Below are 19,527 nucleotides of genomic sequence, written 5' to 3' on the forward strand. Positions count from 1 at the left end.
TATTCCATAAACATGATCCACGATAAATTAAACAATACGATACTAAATTAATATGTATATCATTGTGCACATAAATGACAAAAATATATATCAAAATACATGTATCCATAGACAAATTACATAAATATATATCAAATTTCATGTATCCATAGACAAATTATGCAAATATATATCAAAATACATAGATCCATATACAAAATGTGGCTAATCATGCCATCAGAATGTGTATAATATCAATGTTTCTATATATACAATGTGGCATATGCCATCTCAAAATGTCTCATGACACATCCTATGACAACTATAGTATCCTATGCTATTGGTGGATGATCAAAATGTAGCCTCTTCACTACATTAGGTGGATCAAATGCCTCCTACATAAACAAAAAAGGAAAACCCAAAGTTAGACTACTAAATTTATATGATTCTATGTATCTAACATTGAATTACTCAAATGCATAATGATCTTTTCTTTAATGAATATTTAAAGTATTAAACTTTCATCATAAATACCTCTCTTGTTGACCTCCTACACCGGTCAAGAGTCCTCTCATATGTCCTCAATGATGCTTGAACCTCATTGATTGTGGCCTATGTATGTTCAAGTATGTTTGTTGGATGAATCTAGAACTTAAACTATAACATTATAATTCATAGCATGCTAAATTTATAACATATAATAGAGATTTCAAACTAGAACTTACCTATGTTGACTCCTCCCCTAGATATAATGGTTGCGTTAGCAAAGATACAAAGCTCTGACGTCCAACCCCCTGTGTACTAGGTGCTTTGTATGAGATTTAAAATACTAGTTGTTAATACCAAAAAAATTAGTTTTTAATTTATTTATGAAAATAAGGAAAATAAAAAATAAATGATACTTATACATATGATGGGGCTCTCACCGCGAATAGAAATGCCAAAGGGTCTGTGACGTGGAATCTACCTAGACTCATCACTAGTAGCCATGCCCTATACAATAAAGAATGTAATTAAATTTCATTACCACAAATATTTTACAAGAATGAATAAATATTTAATCACTTTAAAAGCACCTAATTACCTTTCCCTTGTTAATGGGTTGCGCATCATCCCCTGCACTTTGCCCCCTACTAACAAGTGATACTTGCAAGAGAAAAGAAATATTAGAGACCATATATGATCCCATATAAAATAGAAAAAAATAATGAGAACACAACATATTGTACCATAGATGTCTCAAGGCCAAATGAAAGAGCTGACAACATGACATTATCAACCTGCCTGAGCTCCTCCTTAGTCATCAACTAAACATGAATGAAGTTTGCATACATGTATATGTTAGTATGGATTAAAAATTAAAATTACTCTATTATAAAGATTAACTTTAAATCACATATGTGTAGCAAAAAAATGTATACACATATTGACGCAAAAGGACTCCATGCCTCTACATGCCCCTCCTCTCTCACGTTAGGGTGTGTAGCCTATGTATGCGCATTTGGTGTATCCTCCTCAAATACAAATTGATACTCAGAAAGATCACCTATGGGACCCAGAAAAACATTCTTGCACGTTATGCAAGGATAGGGCACACGAATATGTGATAAGCTTGTTGATGATGAACTCGCACCAGCACCATCAATATGGGGAGGCAACACTAACCTACCCTAGGATATCAATAGACTACTCAATCTATGGATGGCTCTAATAGTTTGAGAGCTAGCCTTTGCAATGATATCAGGATGCTGCACATGAGGAGGGGGGGAGACATCAATAGGGGGGACAAAAGTGTCAACTTTCTTCCATTGGGCAAAGGGTCTATCTTGAGGAGCTCCTCCTCCTACACATATGTTAGGCTTCATTCTCCAATAGTTCACCTTGAGGCCCAACACAAATTCAACATACAATTTTCTAATGAAATAAAGGGCACCTCTAAATTTTTGTGTGGAGGGATGTCAAAAACCATCCACTAGAATGATCCCAAAAGTTCACATGCATAGCCTCATTTGTGTACCATTTAATTGATAGTTTGGGCTTTGTGCATTCTTCTTGTTTACTAATTTTTGGGTCCACAAAAAGGCTAACCATATCATCTTTACTTATATTTAGGGCTGCAATCTCATCATAGTCCAACCCATCATCAAACATGGCATGCATTTGGTCATGCCAATGAAGAGCAAAATTTTATTCATTGGTAAGTGTTTCAATATTATCCACTATGGTGTTTAACATGGATAACATGGGAGCCAATGCAGGTATAGTGTTATAAGTGGTTTGCAAAACCCTCAATTTGGTGAGATTTTGAAATATCAAATCTTCAATTCAAGGAGGGTTTTAAGGGGGCAGGGGATCATTTGGTGGATGGTTTTGATAGGGCACTGGATCGTTTGGTGGAGGGTTATGAGGAACATTGTTTCCTACCTTAGTATCATCATTTGGATCAGCCATACCTATTAATTTGCAAAACATAATTTCTATTAAAAACAACCTAAATTTCAATAATTTCTATTAAAAATAACCTAATTTTTAATAAATTCAATTAAAAATAACTAATTTATAATAATATTCATTCAAATCATTAAAAAAAAAACTTACCCTTATCGTATACCCATTTCGAAATTCAATACCCAAATGGAGGTCAACACTCAAACCAAAAAAAACTCATTTAAAAAGAGCTCTCAGGTTTTTATTTTTAAATCTATGTTACAGGTTTCGAGCATACCCGATATAATATTGGGTATTTGATATCCTAACTTTTTAGCTTTGGTATCAGGATGGGTGGAAAAAAGTAAGAGTGAATTTTGAAACACTTTTAGACATTTTCAAATTCCATTTTTTTCACATCAACACTTTTTGGTACATCATTATCCTGCACATACCTTAAAGACTAATTCAATTTAGTTTAATATTAGTGCAACTAGAGATAATATATGTGTACTATTAATTGCATTATTTATTTTCTCTTAAATTAACTTTTTGTAAAAGTATACTGCAAAATACATATCTTTTAAAATAAATATATAAATTTTCTAGTATAATATAAATAAAAAATATTTAAATCAGTAACATAATATTATAATATAGATGTACATTAAATTTTAACTATATGCATTAATTAAATTATTTATGAAATACATACATACATACATACATACACATATACATATACATATACATACACATACACATATACATATACATACATACATACATACACACACACACACACACATATATATAAATTTTACTTTTATTTTAAATTAAGTTAAATGAAAAATTTAAATTTTTTATACAAAAATAATTTCATCTAAGAAAATTTAAGTAAAGTTATTTAAAATCAAATAGAATATAGTAAAAATCAAATAGATTAAGTTCAATTGAAATACATGATTTTTTTAAAAATTATAGAAAAAATAAATAAATTCCTATGTTCTTAATCCACTTCATAAAATCTATGCTAGTTTAAATTTAATTAAAGTATATATTCATAATAACCGTGCACTTAGTGAAATGATAAATTGAGGTTAGCTCAAATCAAATCTGACTTATAGTGGATGTAACAGACACGCGTACGATTCTTATGGATGGTATGGCATGGGTGGAATGGAATCTAGGGATATCGAAATACCTCCATAGATAGCAATTGAAATAACTCCTTGAATAGCCATTGCTGTAAAGTAGTGGATGTGATTGCACAAACATAATGACATCTTCACTTAATAAATAGCCACCAAAAATCTAAAAGTCAAGTTAGATCCCAAAACTTATGTGTATATAAAAGCTAAAATAGTTGTAGACGTAATCTAATTACAAATTCCAATCTTTGGTGCTAACCAATAATCACTTCTTTATAAGTTTCTAAACTTATAAGATATGATTTTTTTCCTTATGAAAATTCATGAGAAAAAGCAATGCATTTGTTTGTTACAAAATAGCTATGAACATTATATAATGCATAATATATAAACTTTACCAAATTTTCATCTTTTATGGTTGTACGTTAGGAAATGATAAAAATGTTAGGGCACTCCACACATTTTTGGTATCATATCTGAAACATGGACTAACTTAAATAAATGATTATGCTTGAAATTATTATCTTTCTTATATATGTGCATCTCTACAAGTGTAAGGAGCTACAATGATATCAATAGTGTAATGAGTTACAATGGTATCAATAGTTCTGCTTTCCACATGGAACAATTTATAGCATCTTCTATAATTGTTTTGTGTTTTCTTATGTGGAAAACACTTGCTACATGTGGGATGTACCAATACATTTTTCATTTACATTCAAACAATTTATATTTACAATGTACATTTAACTAATCCATTTAATTCTTTTAGAGGAAATCGTCTAATCTTTTCAATTATAAAGTCCCATTTTTTTGATAGCTCAAAATAAAGATAAGATATATATATATATATATATATATATATATATATATATATATATATATATATATATATATATATATATATATATATATATATATATATATATATATATATATATATGTATGTATTGAATGTTGTTATTACTATTTTACCATTTCCTCATTAAATTGATCTAGAAGAGTGCAACTTTAACTTTTTTATTAATTGAAATAAACTTTAATTAGTAAAAGTTGTTATACATGATTAAGAGGAGAGAAACAATAATAAGTAAAAATTACAATTAAAAATACTTGCATTTATCGAATAAAAGAGTTTTTAAATCTATAATTTTCTATATATGTAAGCTAGAAGTTAAGGATTTTAAATATGATCAAGTGTACATATGAAAGAAATACTAATAAAAAAATTGTATATATTTATAAATATAAACATGTAAAAACATATACATGTATGTACACAAAGCTAATAATTTTAAATATGATCAAGTGTACATGTGAAATAAATAGTAATTAAAAATTGTATGCATTTATAAATATAAACATGTAATCACATATATATGTATGTACAATAGATGTGAAAGAAATAGTAACTGTATGCATTTATAAATATAAACATGTAAACACATATATATGTATGTACACTTTGTTATTAAAAGTATGAAAAACTAGATGAGATGATCAACTTGTATGCTTTACATTTTTAAAATTGTTGAAATTTAAGAGAGAATAATTTTTAAAAGCATCCTAAAATTTATAAACATCTATAGTTTTTACATTAACTACCATATCAACCAAATTAAACATCTATAACTTTTACATTAACTACCATATCAACCAAATTAAACTTCAGTAAGTACTACAACATATGAATGGTCAAAATTTAATACTATAATTCATATAATACGAGAATTCTCAAAATCTTAATTTTCTCATTTAGAAATGGAAGGAAAGGTCTTTTCTAATCAGAGAATCTCCATAATCTTTGAAAAAAGATTGAAATACAAAGACTAAAGACTAAATATGTGAAGAGGAAGAAATTTTAGAGCTATTGAAAAACCTAGTTTTATATAAGGAAATAAATCACCTTATATAAATGATCTAGTTTACTTGGATAATTATCACTATTAATTGATCAAGACCAAAGAGAGTTGGGATTATCATCAGATAATTACATCAATAGTCTAATCTGTTGGTATTAATTTCTCATCCTTATTGAAGTTTGGATCGCATATGGTTGCGCAATATCTTGCCTGACTGAGATTTGGGAATTGAATCTACAAAGTACACATGATGCAGTTTCTTGTAAAATACCACCTGCATATAACCATACATTTAGATTAACATCATGAACAATTTTAAAATTTTAAATCCATATTTCTTTATGATAACATGTATTTTCAATGTTCACCTCTTTGGCGACGAATAGCTTGATCTCCTCTGCAGTTACTTCTTGACCGCCAGATGTGACCACAAATGCTACTGGCACCTCTCCTGCAACTTCATCTTTTTGTCTGTGCCAAAAAATTTTATGGGTGTGACCATAATCTATATAATTATTAGATTAAGAATCAAAGTTATAGAAATGGGACAATTGATTGGGGTGCCAAACTTACGGGACTACTGCCACGTCTGCAATAAAGGGATGCTTTATCAAAATGGCTTCCAGTTCTGCAGGAGCTACCTGTTCACCAATATTGTTTACTGCTTTAATATTATATATGAAGGATTGATTTCTAAACTTAAAATGTTAAATAGTCAAACTTTTTTTCTAAGCTTAATTCTTCATTAAATGTATGAATTTTAAAATTAAATTGTTAGATTATATATGGAAAAATATGTACTGCTGAGATAAAGGTATTACTAGTAGCTACAACTAACTTGTATGTTTATATCTCTTGAATTATATATCACATTTAGACTACAATAACTTTTATATCTTCATATAAACTTGCTTAAAGCAAAGTAGTTGACAATTAACTACTAATATATAAATCATCCACTATTAATAAACACAAAATTTATTTAAATGAATTTTAGTTAGACCCAATCTGAAATGTGAACTGAACCTGGAATGCTTTGTATTTGATAAGCTCTTTTAGACGGTCCACAACGAAAAGCTCGTCATTGTCATCAATGTAACCAATGTCACCAGTATGCAACCATCCATTCTTGTCTATAGTTTTCTCTGTAGCCTCTGGATTGTTTAGATACCCTGTTGTTCAAACCAAAATTAATATTGTATACACTTTTGCGTATATTATATTTTTCATTTTACCAATAGAAAAATTTAATTATGTGCAATATACCTTTCATTAATTGAGGGCCATGAACACAAATTTCACCTGACTGACCATGAGGAAGTGAAAGTCTGGTATTCAAGTCAACAATCTTGATCTGGGCATTCCTAACCACAGTTCCAGCTGAACCAGATTTAACCGTGTATGGTTTCTTTGCGAATGCAAGGCTCATCGTCGCTACTGGCGCTAATTCTGTCATGCCGTATACCTGTATTGCAGATCATCATTAATTATGATTATATAATAATGTATTTTTAGTAAGAGTTGATAGTATATATAAGTAAAAGTATTAGAAATGGTCGTCCTCAGTTTTGACCATTTTAAATTTTTCAATAGTATGGTAGATTTGGACTTAAAAAAAAATTATTTTATATGTGATTTCAAAACTTAAGAAATAGGGTTTTGGTAGTTTGGTAATGTAAAGAGAATAATTGTAAACTTAAAGGTGGAAAAAACTATTATTTTCTATTATTCACTTGATTTGAATATCACAAGATTCTCATATGATCTCTACATAAGTTTAGAATAATAAATATGTTCACAAATATTAATGTGCACAAGTGCCCTCCACTATGGGTACGAGTAAAGTTGTTTAACTTTTTCAATTAAATATATTGTCCTATTAGATTGTACAACTCTTCTAGTATATATATAAATGAGTAACTATTAATTGAACTGAATTTTTTTAATAAGAAAGCTGTTAAACTTTTCCAATTAAGAACTTTGTCCTGTTAAGTTGTACAATTCTTGTAACTCAATACTAGGGAATATGAAAATGAACAACTATTACTTGATATGATTTTATTATAAGTAAAAATTCTAAATTAGTATGTATTTTAAAGAATAATTAAATCTAATTTCTACTTTACAAAATAAGTTATCTTGCACTACTTATTAGTATATTTACCAAAGTCTCAACTAGTATCAGATAGGTACTTGGTGAAGAGAAGCTTCGCTAAAGATCTTGACTAAGATTTCTGATTTTTGTTTCAATTTTTTATTTATGCCCTTATTTTATAAATAGATTGCCTATTTCTATACCCCAAATTGTAAGATTAGAAAATAGACAAGAACTAAACCACACATAACAATCTGATAAAAAATAAAAGAAAAATCGCATGATCAATCAACACTAAAGAAACATAATACAAAACCCTATATGACAATAATTGAATGCAAGAGAATTTTTGTATCTACAACTAATTCAATCCCCTTATATTAACTATTTCTAATGAATTTTTTAACCTGGGCGAGGGTTGCATTGGGAATCCTTGCTTGAAGTGCTGTCTCCAAATCTTTCCCAAGAGGTGCAGCCCCGGAAATGAGCATTCTCATACTCGACACATCATATCTCTCCACTTCTCCACTCTTCGCCATGCCCAACACCAGCGGTGGCACCAATGGCGCAACACTTACTTTGTATCTCTCTATCAACTCTAACAACACACTCATCTCATTGAATTTCTCCACAATCAAAACAGCAGCGCCAGTTCTGAGCGAGCAGAGCACCATATGAAGAGCATATATGTGGAAAAGAGGCAACAAACACAACATGACGTCATCTGAATGGATATACATATTGGGATTTTCTCCCTCCACCTGCTGAGCAACGTTGGAAACAAGCGCCGAGTGTGTTAACATCACACCCTTTGGAAGTCCAGTTGTACCTGATGAAAATGGCAGCGCCACAACTTCCTCAGCCCCCACTTCATAACCCACTTCTGAATCTGTTTCCAATCATCCAAAAATCTAATTATGGTTAAGAACCAATTCCAAATCTTCATTATTAGTACTAAAAAAACAGGTTATAATTGTAACATCACTATATATAGAAAAGAGTTCATACCTTGTTCTTGAGCAACAACACTGAATGCTATGCATCCCTCTGGCGGTGGGTCCTCAAGCGTAACAATTGTAATTTGTTGCTTCACATTCTTCAGCTTCTCCACATATGCTGCTCTTGTAATGACGATCTTGGCTCCCGAAATATGGACTTGCTTTGCAATCTCCCCTGCTGTATAGTGAGGATTTGCAGGGGTGATGATGGCACCAATGAAAGATCCTCCAAGAAATGTGAATACAAATTGAGGGCAATTGGGGAGTAAAATCATTATAACATCACCATGCCCAACGCCTAGTTTGGTTAAACCAGCACCCACACAATTGCTTATTGACATGACTTGCTCATAATTGTAAATTTTCCCTGTGGATCCCTCTATAATGCACGCTTTCTCTTTGAACTCCACCATTCTTTCGAAACAGTAGGCGTGCAATGGCATGTGATTTGGTATTGAAATGTCAGGAAGCTTTGATCTGTACACAAACTCTACTTCTCCTTTTGCAGCCATTCTTCTTCTTCTTTCTAACAGACTCTTGAATTGGGTCCTCTCAAATTGCTTGCAATTATTGAGTTTGTTGGTACAATACTGCAAGTTGCAGTGTGTATATATAGACAGAATATCTGAAACAAGTGGAGAGAAAAACTCTGAAGCTCATCCACAAATGCACCCACATGTAAACCGAGTGTACGGATTTTTTAAAACTTGTGATTAGGCTCTCCGAGAATTTCGCACACAAACATCCATCTACAGTATCATCCCTAGGCGAGTTTCATTGTTTAATGTGGAACATGGTTTATTCAATTTATTTAAATAGATGTGAAAATTATGTCATTGAAACAAATAACGAGAATTAATTAATGTTTCTTATGGGCAATAGTGAATGTTGAACGGATACAGCATGTGATGTTTATTGCTCGCTATAAATTTCTCAATGTTTTGGCTTTTATAGCCCAGTTTTGTCTTTGAAAGCAAAACCTAGACGTCTTATTAACAAGGCCACAAAAACACATATGCCGACATTGTTCAATATTGAAAGGTACTTCTTAAAAAGTAGCCACTTTCTTCGTAAAAATCGCGGTACCATAAGCAATTTCAACCACAAAAACATCCATCTACTTGGCCAAGAGAACATATCAGTATACACGGTGTTATCCTTTTACTTCTTAACTTTTTCTTAACCAAAAAAAAAAAGTATGAGTTCGTATTAAATATTATTAATTGCATTAAATTCTAGAGTAAGAGCTTTGTACATAAAGAGGAAGGTAGACAAATAAAATGTATTAAATTACATAAGTTTGTCGAATGAAAGAGATTTCTATTATTAATTACATTCGATATACATTATAATATCATGAACTGAACACAAAAGATACTGTCGTATGAAAAATATGTATGCATGAAATTTGCACGTGTTTCCACATTTGTATTGTTGAAGTTTTAAGAGTGTAAATGTGTAATGATTAAAATTATTGTTTTAGAAATTTTAGAAATTGTTAAACGGTATAAAGGTAAATAAATTTGAAAGAAATATTAATTTTTTTAATAAAATTATGGTTTGTATATCAAGAATCATAGTGTTTGTTAATAAGTCAAATGGAAAAAACTTTCAAAATTTAAAATAGTAGGTGAATAGTATAAAATGGGAGCTAAAATTAAAATTGAATACATTTTTCTCTTTCATTCAAAATATTATTATCAAACTTGAAATGCAGATCTTTTTTTTTTTTTTGATGAATAGTCCTTTTCAATTAATAAAATTTACAAGTGAAATGTAGATTAAAAGTGAAATGTAGATCTTAAGTAACTAGTTTTCTTACAAATTTGTGGAGCTCAAGAAGGTCAAATTTGAGAGCATATATGAAGCAATCAAGGAAGGAGAATCTACGAAATAGATGTCTAACCTTGCAACTAGATATGTCACAACATAAATGCCCAAACAAACAATAAGAAATGAACATAAATATGATTGGGCTATCATCAAGTTGGCCTACAAATGAAGATACTACATTATAATTATCAATTTACAACTACTAACCAATCATATATATTATACTTGCATTCATCAACCTTTTTGTAGTTGATCATCCTCCAAAATAAAGATACTTCACAGACCCTAGACACCACAGTTACTTCTCTCTAAACAAGAAACATTACCCTACTTATATATCAGATCACTAGCCACATGTCAGCTTATCTGATGATCAATAGATTCACTATGGTCCTTGTTGTTAATGCTTTAACATTAGAAGAAGTAATTAATGTTTATCTGATATACTAATATGTGTTTATGTTTAAATAGATAAGTTGTTGTTGTTGATTATTAAATCCATATATGTATATGTATATGTGTTTTGGATAATTTACAAGATAATCATCGACAGATAACAATATACATATCCGCAGTCACATTATTAATATGTGAATGGGCCCTTTGATGTATTATATACAGGTGCACTTCTTGTGTTAACTAAACATGATATTAATCATGTCACCAAAGAGGCATGACTCTATGTGGCCAAAGACCACGTAGAGCCATGACTCTTCGGGGGTCATGACTCTCCGCCTTGTATATAAAGGAAGTGTAGATCGTTGAATAACAATATATCAATCCACGACATTTTGTATCAAGCGGTCTGCACCTAGTTTATCATAAACACTTTTCCATCATATCTAATCTGCAGGGATATCAAGAAGTCATCTCAAGTAATCAGCAATAGAAGATAAGGAAGTCAGCTCTATACTCACAATCCCAAAGATCATCAATATTCAAAGCACAAGGCTACTCAACAATAATACAAGTAAGAGTTACATTATTATTGTAGTAATCATTTTATCTATCAGAGATGATCCAATAAAACTAACATGGTATCAGAGCCATTATGATAAGAATAACCATTACACAATAAATATATAAAATATCAAATTTTTTTTGAAGAAAAAAAGGGGGCTAAAAACTCTAGATTATTAAAATGGTGAATCATGTGAGACTAGAAGATAGGCTTGAGGGTGCATCTAATTTCTCTTTATGGAAAATTAGAGTAATGATAATATTAAGGGAAATGAAATTAGAAGAACTATAATCTTTTGGTTTTACTTTGTTAATGTTATAATCTTTTGGTTTTCCTTGAAATCCATGCTCCATTTGTTTTAACCAATCAGATTAAAGATAAATAGTTTTATAAATTGGAAAACTTAAAAATTGTGCATTTTACTTTATCAAATATTAAAAATTGATATGTTAAAAATATGATTGGTTTATGTTCAATAGATTAATCAATGGTTAAAAAAAGTCGATGCTTATAGTTCTACAATCTACAATACAAACTAAAAAAGATGTATGTATTTATAAATATAAACATGTAAACACATATATATGTATGTACACTTTGTTATTAAAGTATGAAAAACTAGACAGGATGATCAAATTGTATGTTTTATATTTTTAAAATTGTTGAAATTTAAGAAAGAATAATTTTCAAAAGCATCCTAAAATTTATAAACATCTATAGATTTTACATTAACTACCATATCAACCAAATTAAACTTTAGTAAGTAATACAACTTATGAATGGTCAAAATTTAATACTTTAGTTCAAATAACACGAGAATTCTCAAAATCTTGATATTCTCATTTAGAAATGGAAGTATAAATGAAGGTAAAGGTTTTTTTTAATAGAATCTCCATAATCTTTGAGAAAAGATTGAAATACAAAAACTAAATATGAAAAGGGAAGAAATTGTAGAGCTATTAAAAATCTAGTTTTATATAAGGAAATAAATTATCACCTTATGTAAATAATCCAATTTACTTGGATAATTGTCACTATTAATTGATCTAGATCAAAGAGAGTTGGGATTAGTATCAAATAATTACATTAACAAGAGCTCCGGATGAGCAGGAGTCCCTGATTTCTTTTATGGTGGACAAAAAACAATATTTGGTTATTGGATTGAATAGTTGAAGATGGGTAAAATCTAATGGTGTTGTTAAATTTTTAAATAACATAATAATATAAATTTAATATAATCTATACATTTTTCAGAACATTTCTTAATTGTTTATGCCAAAAAAAAACAATATTTACAGACAAGCTGCAATATTTGAAGTAAAAAGTTTGCTGGAGCAAATGCAAGTGAGCATTTTCGTAAGAGAGATCATTTCATTTAATCCAACAAATGGAGCCAAGCATATAAATTTATTTAGTGAATCTTTAAAATAAAATTTAGAAATAAGGACATAAAAACTTAGAAAATCTGGGGTTTAAAGTGGCATTGCAAAGCAGAATCTTGTCTATTATTTTATTATTATAAAATTAAAAATTTTGATATAAAATTTAAAAAACATATATATATTTTTAATAGGTATTAAATTTGTAGCTATTTTTTAATATTTTCTTTTTATGGGTACTAAATTTGTAGCTATTTTTTTATGTTCATAATTATATTGTAGTGTTATATACAATTGATTTTATATAGATATATGCAATGAAATGAATAAATTGGAAGTGTGCAAATTAAAGAAATAAGTAATTAATTTATTTTAATAATAAAAATTGAAGACCTATATTAGACTATAACAGCATAATTAGATATATAAAGATCAAATAAATTATTAATTTCTTTTTAACTAAAGTTTGTCTTATACAGTTTGGCTGTTATCGATTGACACAAGACGTGTGTTAATCTACATTATTTCTGAATAGCAAAAAATGTAAACTCAGAAAAATTGCTGCTGAGAAAAACTTGTGAAGAATTTGTGAAGCTTGATAAAAAAAATTTAATCTTGTATAGAGTTTTGCAATCATGTACAAAAAATTGTGAAAATTTAGAGAGGAATTATTAAAAATCTCACACCTGCACAGATATTTTGAACAAGACTGATGAAAAGAGGGATTAATTTTCGGATGGGAGGGAGGAGAAACAAATAAACAATTACAATCTTTTTAGTTTGGATAAGACGATCGAAATTGCAGGCAAAATAGTGCGTTGAAGTACACAAGTGCTTGACTGTGAGCGTTTTGAAGTGCGGGAAGGGAAAAGTTTGGCTCGATCCCAATGATTTTCAATGTTCACCTCTTTGGCGATGAATAGTTTGATCTCCTCTGCAGTTATTTCTTGACCGCTAGATATGACCACAAATGCTACCGGCACCTCTCCTGCAACTTCATCTTTTTGCCTGTGCCAATAAAAATTATGGGTGTGATCATAATATATATAATTATTACATTAAGAATTAATATTAAAGAAATGAGGCAGTTGATTAGGGTGCCAAACTTACGGGACTACTGCCACATCTACAATGAAGGGATGATTTATCAAAATGGCTTCCAGTTCTGCAAGAGCCACCTGTTCAGCAATATTGTTAGGTACTATTCTTAAACTTAAAATGTTAAATAGTCAAACTTATTTTCCAAGTTTAATTTTTGATAGAGGGTTCATACCTACTAAGCAACCCATAAGCTTAATTTTTCATTAATGTATGATATTTAAGATTAAATTATTAAATTATATATGAAAAAATATGTATAACTAAGATAAAAGTATTGCTAGTAGCCAACTAACTTGTATGTTTATATCTCTTAAATTATATATCACATTTAGACTACAATTATTTTTATATCTTCATATAAACTTAATTGCTTAAAGCAAAGTAAAATAGTTAAGATGGGCTTTCTTCTGAATTTTATAAGGCTAATCTTAGTTGGATCAGCAAGGACTTGTTTGATCTTTATAATGAAGCCATTAGTGTGGGTTCTCTTAGCCCTGAGATCAATAGAGGTATCATTAAACTCCTTCCCAAGGAAGGGGACAAGTCTCTTCTCAAAAATTGGAGGCCTATTTCGCTCCTTAATGTTTCTTATAAAATTTTAGCCAAAGTTTTAGCCCTTAGATTAGTTCACGTTCTCCCTAAGTTTGTTACTAGTTCCCAAACTGGTTTCATTAAAGGTAGATATATCTTGGAAAATCTTATTACTGCTTGGGAAGCTATGGATTGGGCTAAATGTTCTCATCAAAATTCTGCTTTGCTTCTCCTTGACTTTGAGAAAGCTTATGATAGAATAGAATGGAAGTTCATTATCATGATGTTGCAATCTTTTGGTTTTCTTCCATTCTTCTGTATGGCTATTCAAACTCTTCTCACTGATGCTTGTGCCCAAATTGAGATTAATGGTTCTATTTCTGACACTTTCCCTCTTAGTCGGTCTATCAGGAAAGGCTGCCCTCTAGCTCCTGCTCTTTTTGTTATTGCTACTGAAGCTTTATACTATATCCTTAGAGATGATTCTCTGTCCCTGAAGGTTACAGGGCTTCACTTGCCTAATAATGAAGAGCTTATAAATAGTCACTTTGCTGATGACACTGCCATCTTCTTTGAGCTTTCTGACAACAACCTTAATAATCTTCAAATTAAGTTGGACCTATTTTGTGCCATCTCAGGTCCTAAAATCTCCCAAGCTAAGTCTTTTTGCTTGGGTTGGACTAATCAGCTTCCTGATTGGTTCTTCCAGCACAAGTTTCAATGGGGAGGCCCCAAAAATATAGTCAAGTATCTTGGTATCTCCTATTCTGTTGATCCTTCTCTCAAGGACATGTGCGCTTGGGTTAAGGCCAAGATTGAGAATACACTTAATAAATGGTTTAACAGATCCTTATCCTTGGCCGGGAGATTTCAAGTTTGTCAAAAGCTGTTATCTTCTTATAGTATTTATTACTCCTCTGCCTGGATGTTCAATAGCTACCAAATTCTTGAGATTCAGAAGGCCATCGGGAAATTTCTCTGGTCCGATGGCAAGGGTAATAGAAAGTATCATGCTCTTAAATGGGATTGGTGTCATACTGATAAGTCCCTGGGGGGACTGGGGTTAAAAGATCTCAAGCTGCAAGGTATAACCCTTTCTGCCAAATGGATTTTTCAATCTATGGAGGGTGATAGTCCTTGGAAAGTTCTTGTTAGACACAACATTGAGAGAGGTTTTCCCAAGCAGGCTAGATCTTGGAAAAATCTCCCTTTATGTGATCTTATTGTTGGTAAGTTCTCGGTTGTGGTCCAAGGATCACCGATTTTCAGATCCATCTGGCGTGCTTGGGAGCATGTTCGAGAATTTATCACCAATAGGGATTTTTATCATGATTGTCACCTTCATGGAGAGAGATCCATCTGGTGGAATCTGAGCCTGAATAACAAACCCCTTGCCCTCTACCAGGGGTGTTCTGCCAAGTCCTGGGCTAAAGTTGGTATTTCTCAATTTGTTGATATCTTTGAGCATGATTCTCTTATCCCTTGGGAAGATCTCAAGATTAGATTTAATTTACCTCAGTCTCAGAGGAAAACCTATAATTTAATTTCTCTAGCTTCCAAGGATATTCCTTCTCTTTGCCATGTGGACTCTTATAGATATGTTAAATGCAAGTGGCTTGACGGTGTTGTTTTAGATAAGCTTAAAGCTAAGAATATCTATAAGGTTATTGCTCATAATGTGGATATTATTGCCCATGTCAATAAAATCTGGTATTGTTCTTTTGATATTAAAGTTTGGAATAAATTGCTGAATTCTATTTGGAAAGGCCCTTGCGAGCCTAAAATTCAATGTTTTAAATGGTTGTTGTTAATTGATAGACTTCCTATTAGAAGAGATAATCAACATTCTAATATTTGTAGATTACCTGAATCAGGTAGACACATATTATTTGATTGCCTCTTTGCTAAATAAATTTGGAATTTATTTGATAATTACTATCCTATTAATGTGAGCATCATTGAAATTTTTACTGGCCATATTAATGGGATTAGTAAAGATGCTAATTTCTTTTGGAATATGTTGTCCTCTAACATTCTTTGGCAGGTTTGGAAATTCAGGAATGAGGAAAAATACCAAGGTAAGCCAAGGGTTCTTACTGAGGTTTTTCGAAAACTCACACATTTTAAAATATTCTTGCAGGTGCAAAACACCATGGTTATTGAAAAGGACAAATTAAGCAAATTTCTTAAAGATGGACAGACTTCTTTCTTTGTCCACGATCTTAAGTATGACTATCAGTGGCGAAGGACTATGGATAATCTGAGGATGTTTGAGCACATGTGTTGGAAGCTGATCCAAGCTATTAAGAGGAACCATAATGCCAGGAAGGAGGATATCTATATGTTGTCCCAAATTCAGGAACAAAAAACTATTGTTTGGATGGAAGGCCCTCTTGGTTGGACTGCTTGGGTTGATCTTTATTGTGATATCTTGTACTAGCCTTCTGTTGTTCGGCTTTTGTTGTTCTTTGATGTTCTTTAGTTGATCTTTTGTTACCTTGGCTCTAGTTTGAGGCTTTGCCTCTTTTGTAGTGCTCGAAGTCCTATGTATCTTTTTTTGATCTCTCTATATCTAATAGAAAAAAAGTAAAATAGTTAACAATTAACTACTAATATATAAATCATCCACTATTAATATACCTAAAGTTATTTAAATTAATTTTAATTAGACCCAATCTAGAATGTGAATTGAACCTGGAATGCTTTGTATTTCATAAGCTCTTTCAGACGGCCCACAATGAAAAGCTCATCATTATCATCAATGTAACCAATGTCACTAGTATGCAACCATTCATTCTTGTCTATAGTTTTCTCTGTAGCCTCTGGATTGTTTATATACCCTATTGTTCAAACCAAAATTAATATTTTATACACTTTTGCATATATTATATTTTGTATTTTACTAATAGAAAAATTTAATTATGTGCAATATACCTTCCATTAATTGAGGGCCATGAACATAGATTTCACCTGACTGACCATGAGGAAGTGAAAGTCTGGTATTCAAGTCAACAATCTTGATCTGGGCATTCCTAACCACAGTTCCAGCTAAACCATATTTAATCGTGTATGGTTTCTTTGTGAATGCAAGGCTCATTGTCACTACTGGCGCTAATTTTGTCATGCCATATGGCTATACTATCGCAGATCATCATTAAGTATAATTATATAATAATGTATTTTTATTAAGAGTTGATAGTATATATAAGAAAAAGTATTAGTAATGGTCCTCAGTTTTGACCATTTTAAATTTCTAAATAGTATGGTAGATTTGGACATTTAAAAAAAAATATTTCAAATGTGATTTCAAAACTTAAGAGATAGGGTTTTGGTAGTTGGGTAATGTAAAGAGAATAATTGTACATTTAAGGTGGAAAAAGTCATTATTTTCTATTATTCACTTGATTTAAATATCACGAGATTCTCATATGATCTCTACATAAGTTTAGAATAATAAATGTGTTCATAAATATTAATGTGCACAAGTGCCCTCCACTATGGGTAAAGTTGTTCAACTTTTCCAATAAAATATATTGTCCTATTAGATTGTACAACTCTTCTAGTATATATATATAAATGAGTAACTATTAATTGAAATGATTTTTTCTAATAATTAAGTTGTTAAACTTTTCCAATTAAGAACTTTGTCCTATTAAGTTGTACAATTCTTGTAACTCAATACTAGTGAGTATAAAAATGAACAACTATTACTTGATATGATTTTATTTTATGTAAAAATTCTAAATTAGTATGTATTTTAAAGAATAATTATATCTAATTCCTACTTAACAAAATAAGTTATCTTGCACTACTTATTAGTACATTTATCGAAGTCTCAAATACTTGGTGAAGAGAAGCTTCACTAAAGATCTTGACTAAGATTTCTGATTTTTGTTTCAATTTTTTATTTATGTCTTTATTTTATAAATAGCTTGCCTATATCTATACCCCAATTTGTAAGATTAGAAAATGGACAAGAAGAAAACAACACTTAGCAATCTGATCAATAGATCAATCAATAATAAAAGAAAAATCTCATGATCACTCAAAATTAAAGAAACATAATACAAAACCCTAAATGACAATAATTGAATACAGGATATTTTTTTTTTATCTACAACTAATTCAATCCCCATTATATTAACTATTTCTAATGAATTTTCTAACCTGGGCGAGGGTTGCGCTGGGAATCCTTGCTTGAAGTGCCGTCTCCAAATCTTTCCGAAGAGGTGCAGCTGCTGAAATGAGCATTCTCATACTCGACACATCATAATTCTTCACTTCTCCACTCTTCGCCATGCCGAACACCATTGGTGGGACCATTGGCGCAATGCTTACTTTGTATCTCTCTATCAACTCTAACAACACACCCATCTCATTAAATTTCTCCACTATCAAAATGGCGGCGCCGATTTTGAGAGAGCAGAGCACCATATGAAGAGCATATATGTGGAAAAGAGGCAACAAACACAACATGACATCATCTGAATGGATATACATATTGGGATTTTCTCCATCCACCTGTTGAGCAACGTTGGAAACAGGCGCCGAGTGTGTTAACATCACACCCTTTGGAAGCCCAGTTGTACCTGATGAAAATGGCAGCGCCACAACCTCCTCCGCCCCCACTTCATATGCCACTTCTGAATCTGTTTCCAATCATCCAAAAATCTAATTATGGTTAAAAATCAATTCCAAATCTTCATTATTAGTACTAAAAAATTAGGTTATAATTGTAACCTCACTATATATAGAAAAGTGTTCATACCTTGTCCTTAGAGCAACAACACTGAATGCTATGCATCCCTCTGGTGGTGGGTCCTCAAGCGTAACAATTGTAATTTGTTGCTTCACATTCTTCAGCTTCTCCACTTATGCTGCTCTTGTAATGACGATCTTGGTTCCCGAAATATGGACTTGCTTTGCAATTTCCCCTGCTGTATAGTGAGGATTTGCAGGGGTGATGATGGCACCGATGAAAGATCCTCCAAGAAATTTGAATACAAATTGAGAGCAATTGGGGAGTAAAATCATTATAACATCACCATGTCCAACGCCTAGTTTGGTTAAATCAGCACCCACACATTTGCTTATTGACATGACTTGCTCATAATTGTAAATTTTCCCTGTGGATCCCTCAATAATGCATGCTTTCTCTTTGAACTCCACCATTCTTTCGAAACAGTAGGCGTGCAGTGGCATGTGATTTG

General features: G+C 31.1%; 2 protein-coding genes and 1 long non-coding RNA gene across 3 annotated transcripts; all 3 read right to left on the minus strand.

Annotated features, from left to right (window-relative positions):
* Positions 1 to 715: 715 nt before the first annotated feature.
* LOC149557560 (uncharacterized) lies at positions 716 to 1,100 on the minus strand. Its single transcript, XR_016352402.1, has 3 exons — positions 1,064 to 1,100; positions 906 to 972; positions 716 to 773 (listed from the first exon to the last, which is right to left on the minus strand). It is a non-coding gene; the product is annotated as an uncharacterized LOC149557560 (long non-coding RNA).
* Positions 1,101 to 5,277: 4,177 nt separating this feature from the next.
* On the minus strand, positions 5,278 to 9,096 carry LOC149557561 (4-coumarate--CoA ligase-like). Its single transcript, XM_089832204.1, has 7 exons — positions 8,523 to 9,096; positions 7,922 to 8,403; positions 6,686 to 6,884; positions 6,446 to 6,591; positions 5,993 to 6,060; positions 5,788 to 5,890; positions 5,278 to 5,693 (listed from the first exon to the last, which is right to left on the minus strand). Exons 1-7 carry the CDS (start codon positions 9,022 to 9,024, stop codon positions 5,589 to 5,591), a joined length of 1,605 nt encoding a protein of 534 aa, XP_089688330.1. The 5' UTR covers positions 9,025 to 9,096; the 3' UTR covers positions 5,278 to 5,588.
* Positions 9,097 to 13,410: 4,314 nt separating this feature from the next.
* Positions 13,411 to 18,952, minus strand: LOC149557562 (4-coumarate--CoA ligase 2-like). The gene is made up of 5 exons (XM_089786003.1): positions 18,485 to 18,952; positions 17,252 to 17,450; positions 17,012 to 17,157; positions 13,796 to 13,863; positions 13,411 to 13,693 (listed from the first exon to the last, which is right to left on the minus strand). Exons 1-5 carry the CDS (start codon positions 18,878 to 18,880, stop codon positions 13,450 to 13,452), a joined length of 1,053 nt encoding a protein of 350 aa, XP_089642129.1. The 5' UTR covers positions 18,881 to 18,952; the 3' UTR covers positions 13,411 to 13,449.
* Between the last annotated feature and the right edge of the window lie 575 nt (positions 18,953 to 19,527).

Source organism: Cupressus sempervirens, chromosome 5 (genome assembly GCF_028749045.1).
Source record: "Cupressus sempervirens isolate cs-2001-9-10 chromosome 5, ASM2874904v1, whole genome shotgun sequence".
NCBI classification, from domain to species: Eukaryota; Viridiplantae; Streptophyta; class Pinopsida; order Cupressales; family Cupressaceae; genus Cupressus; species Cupressus sempervirens.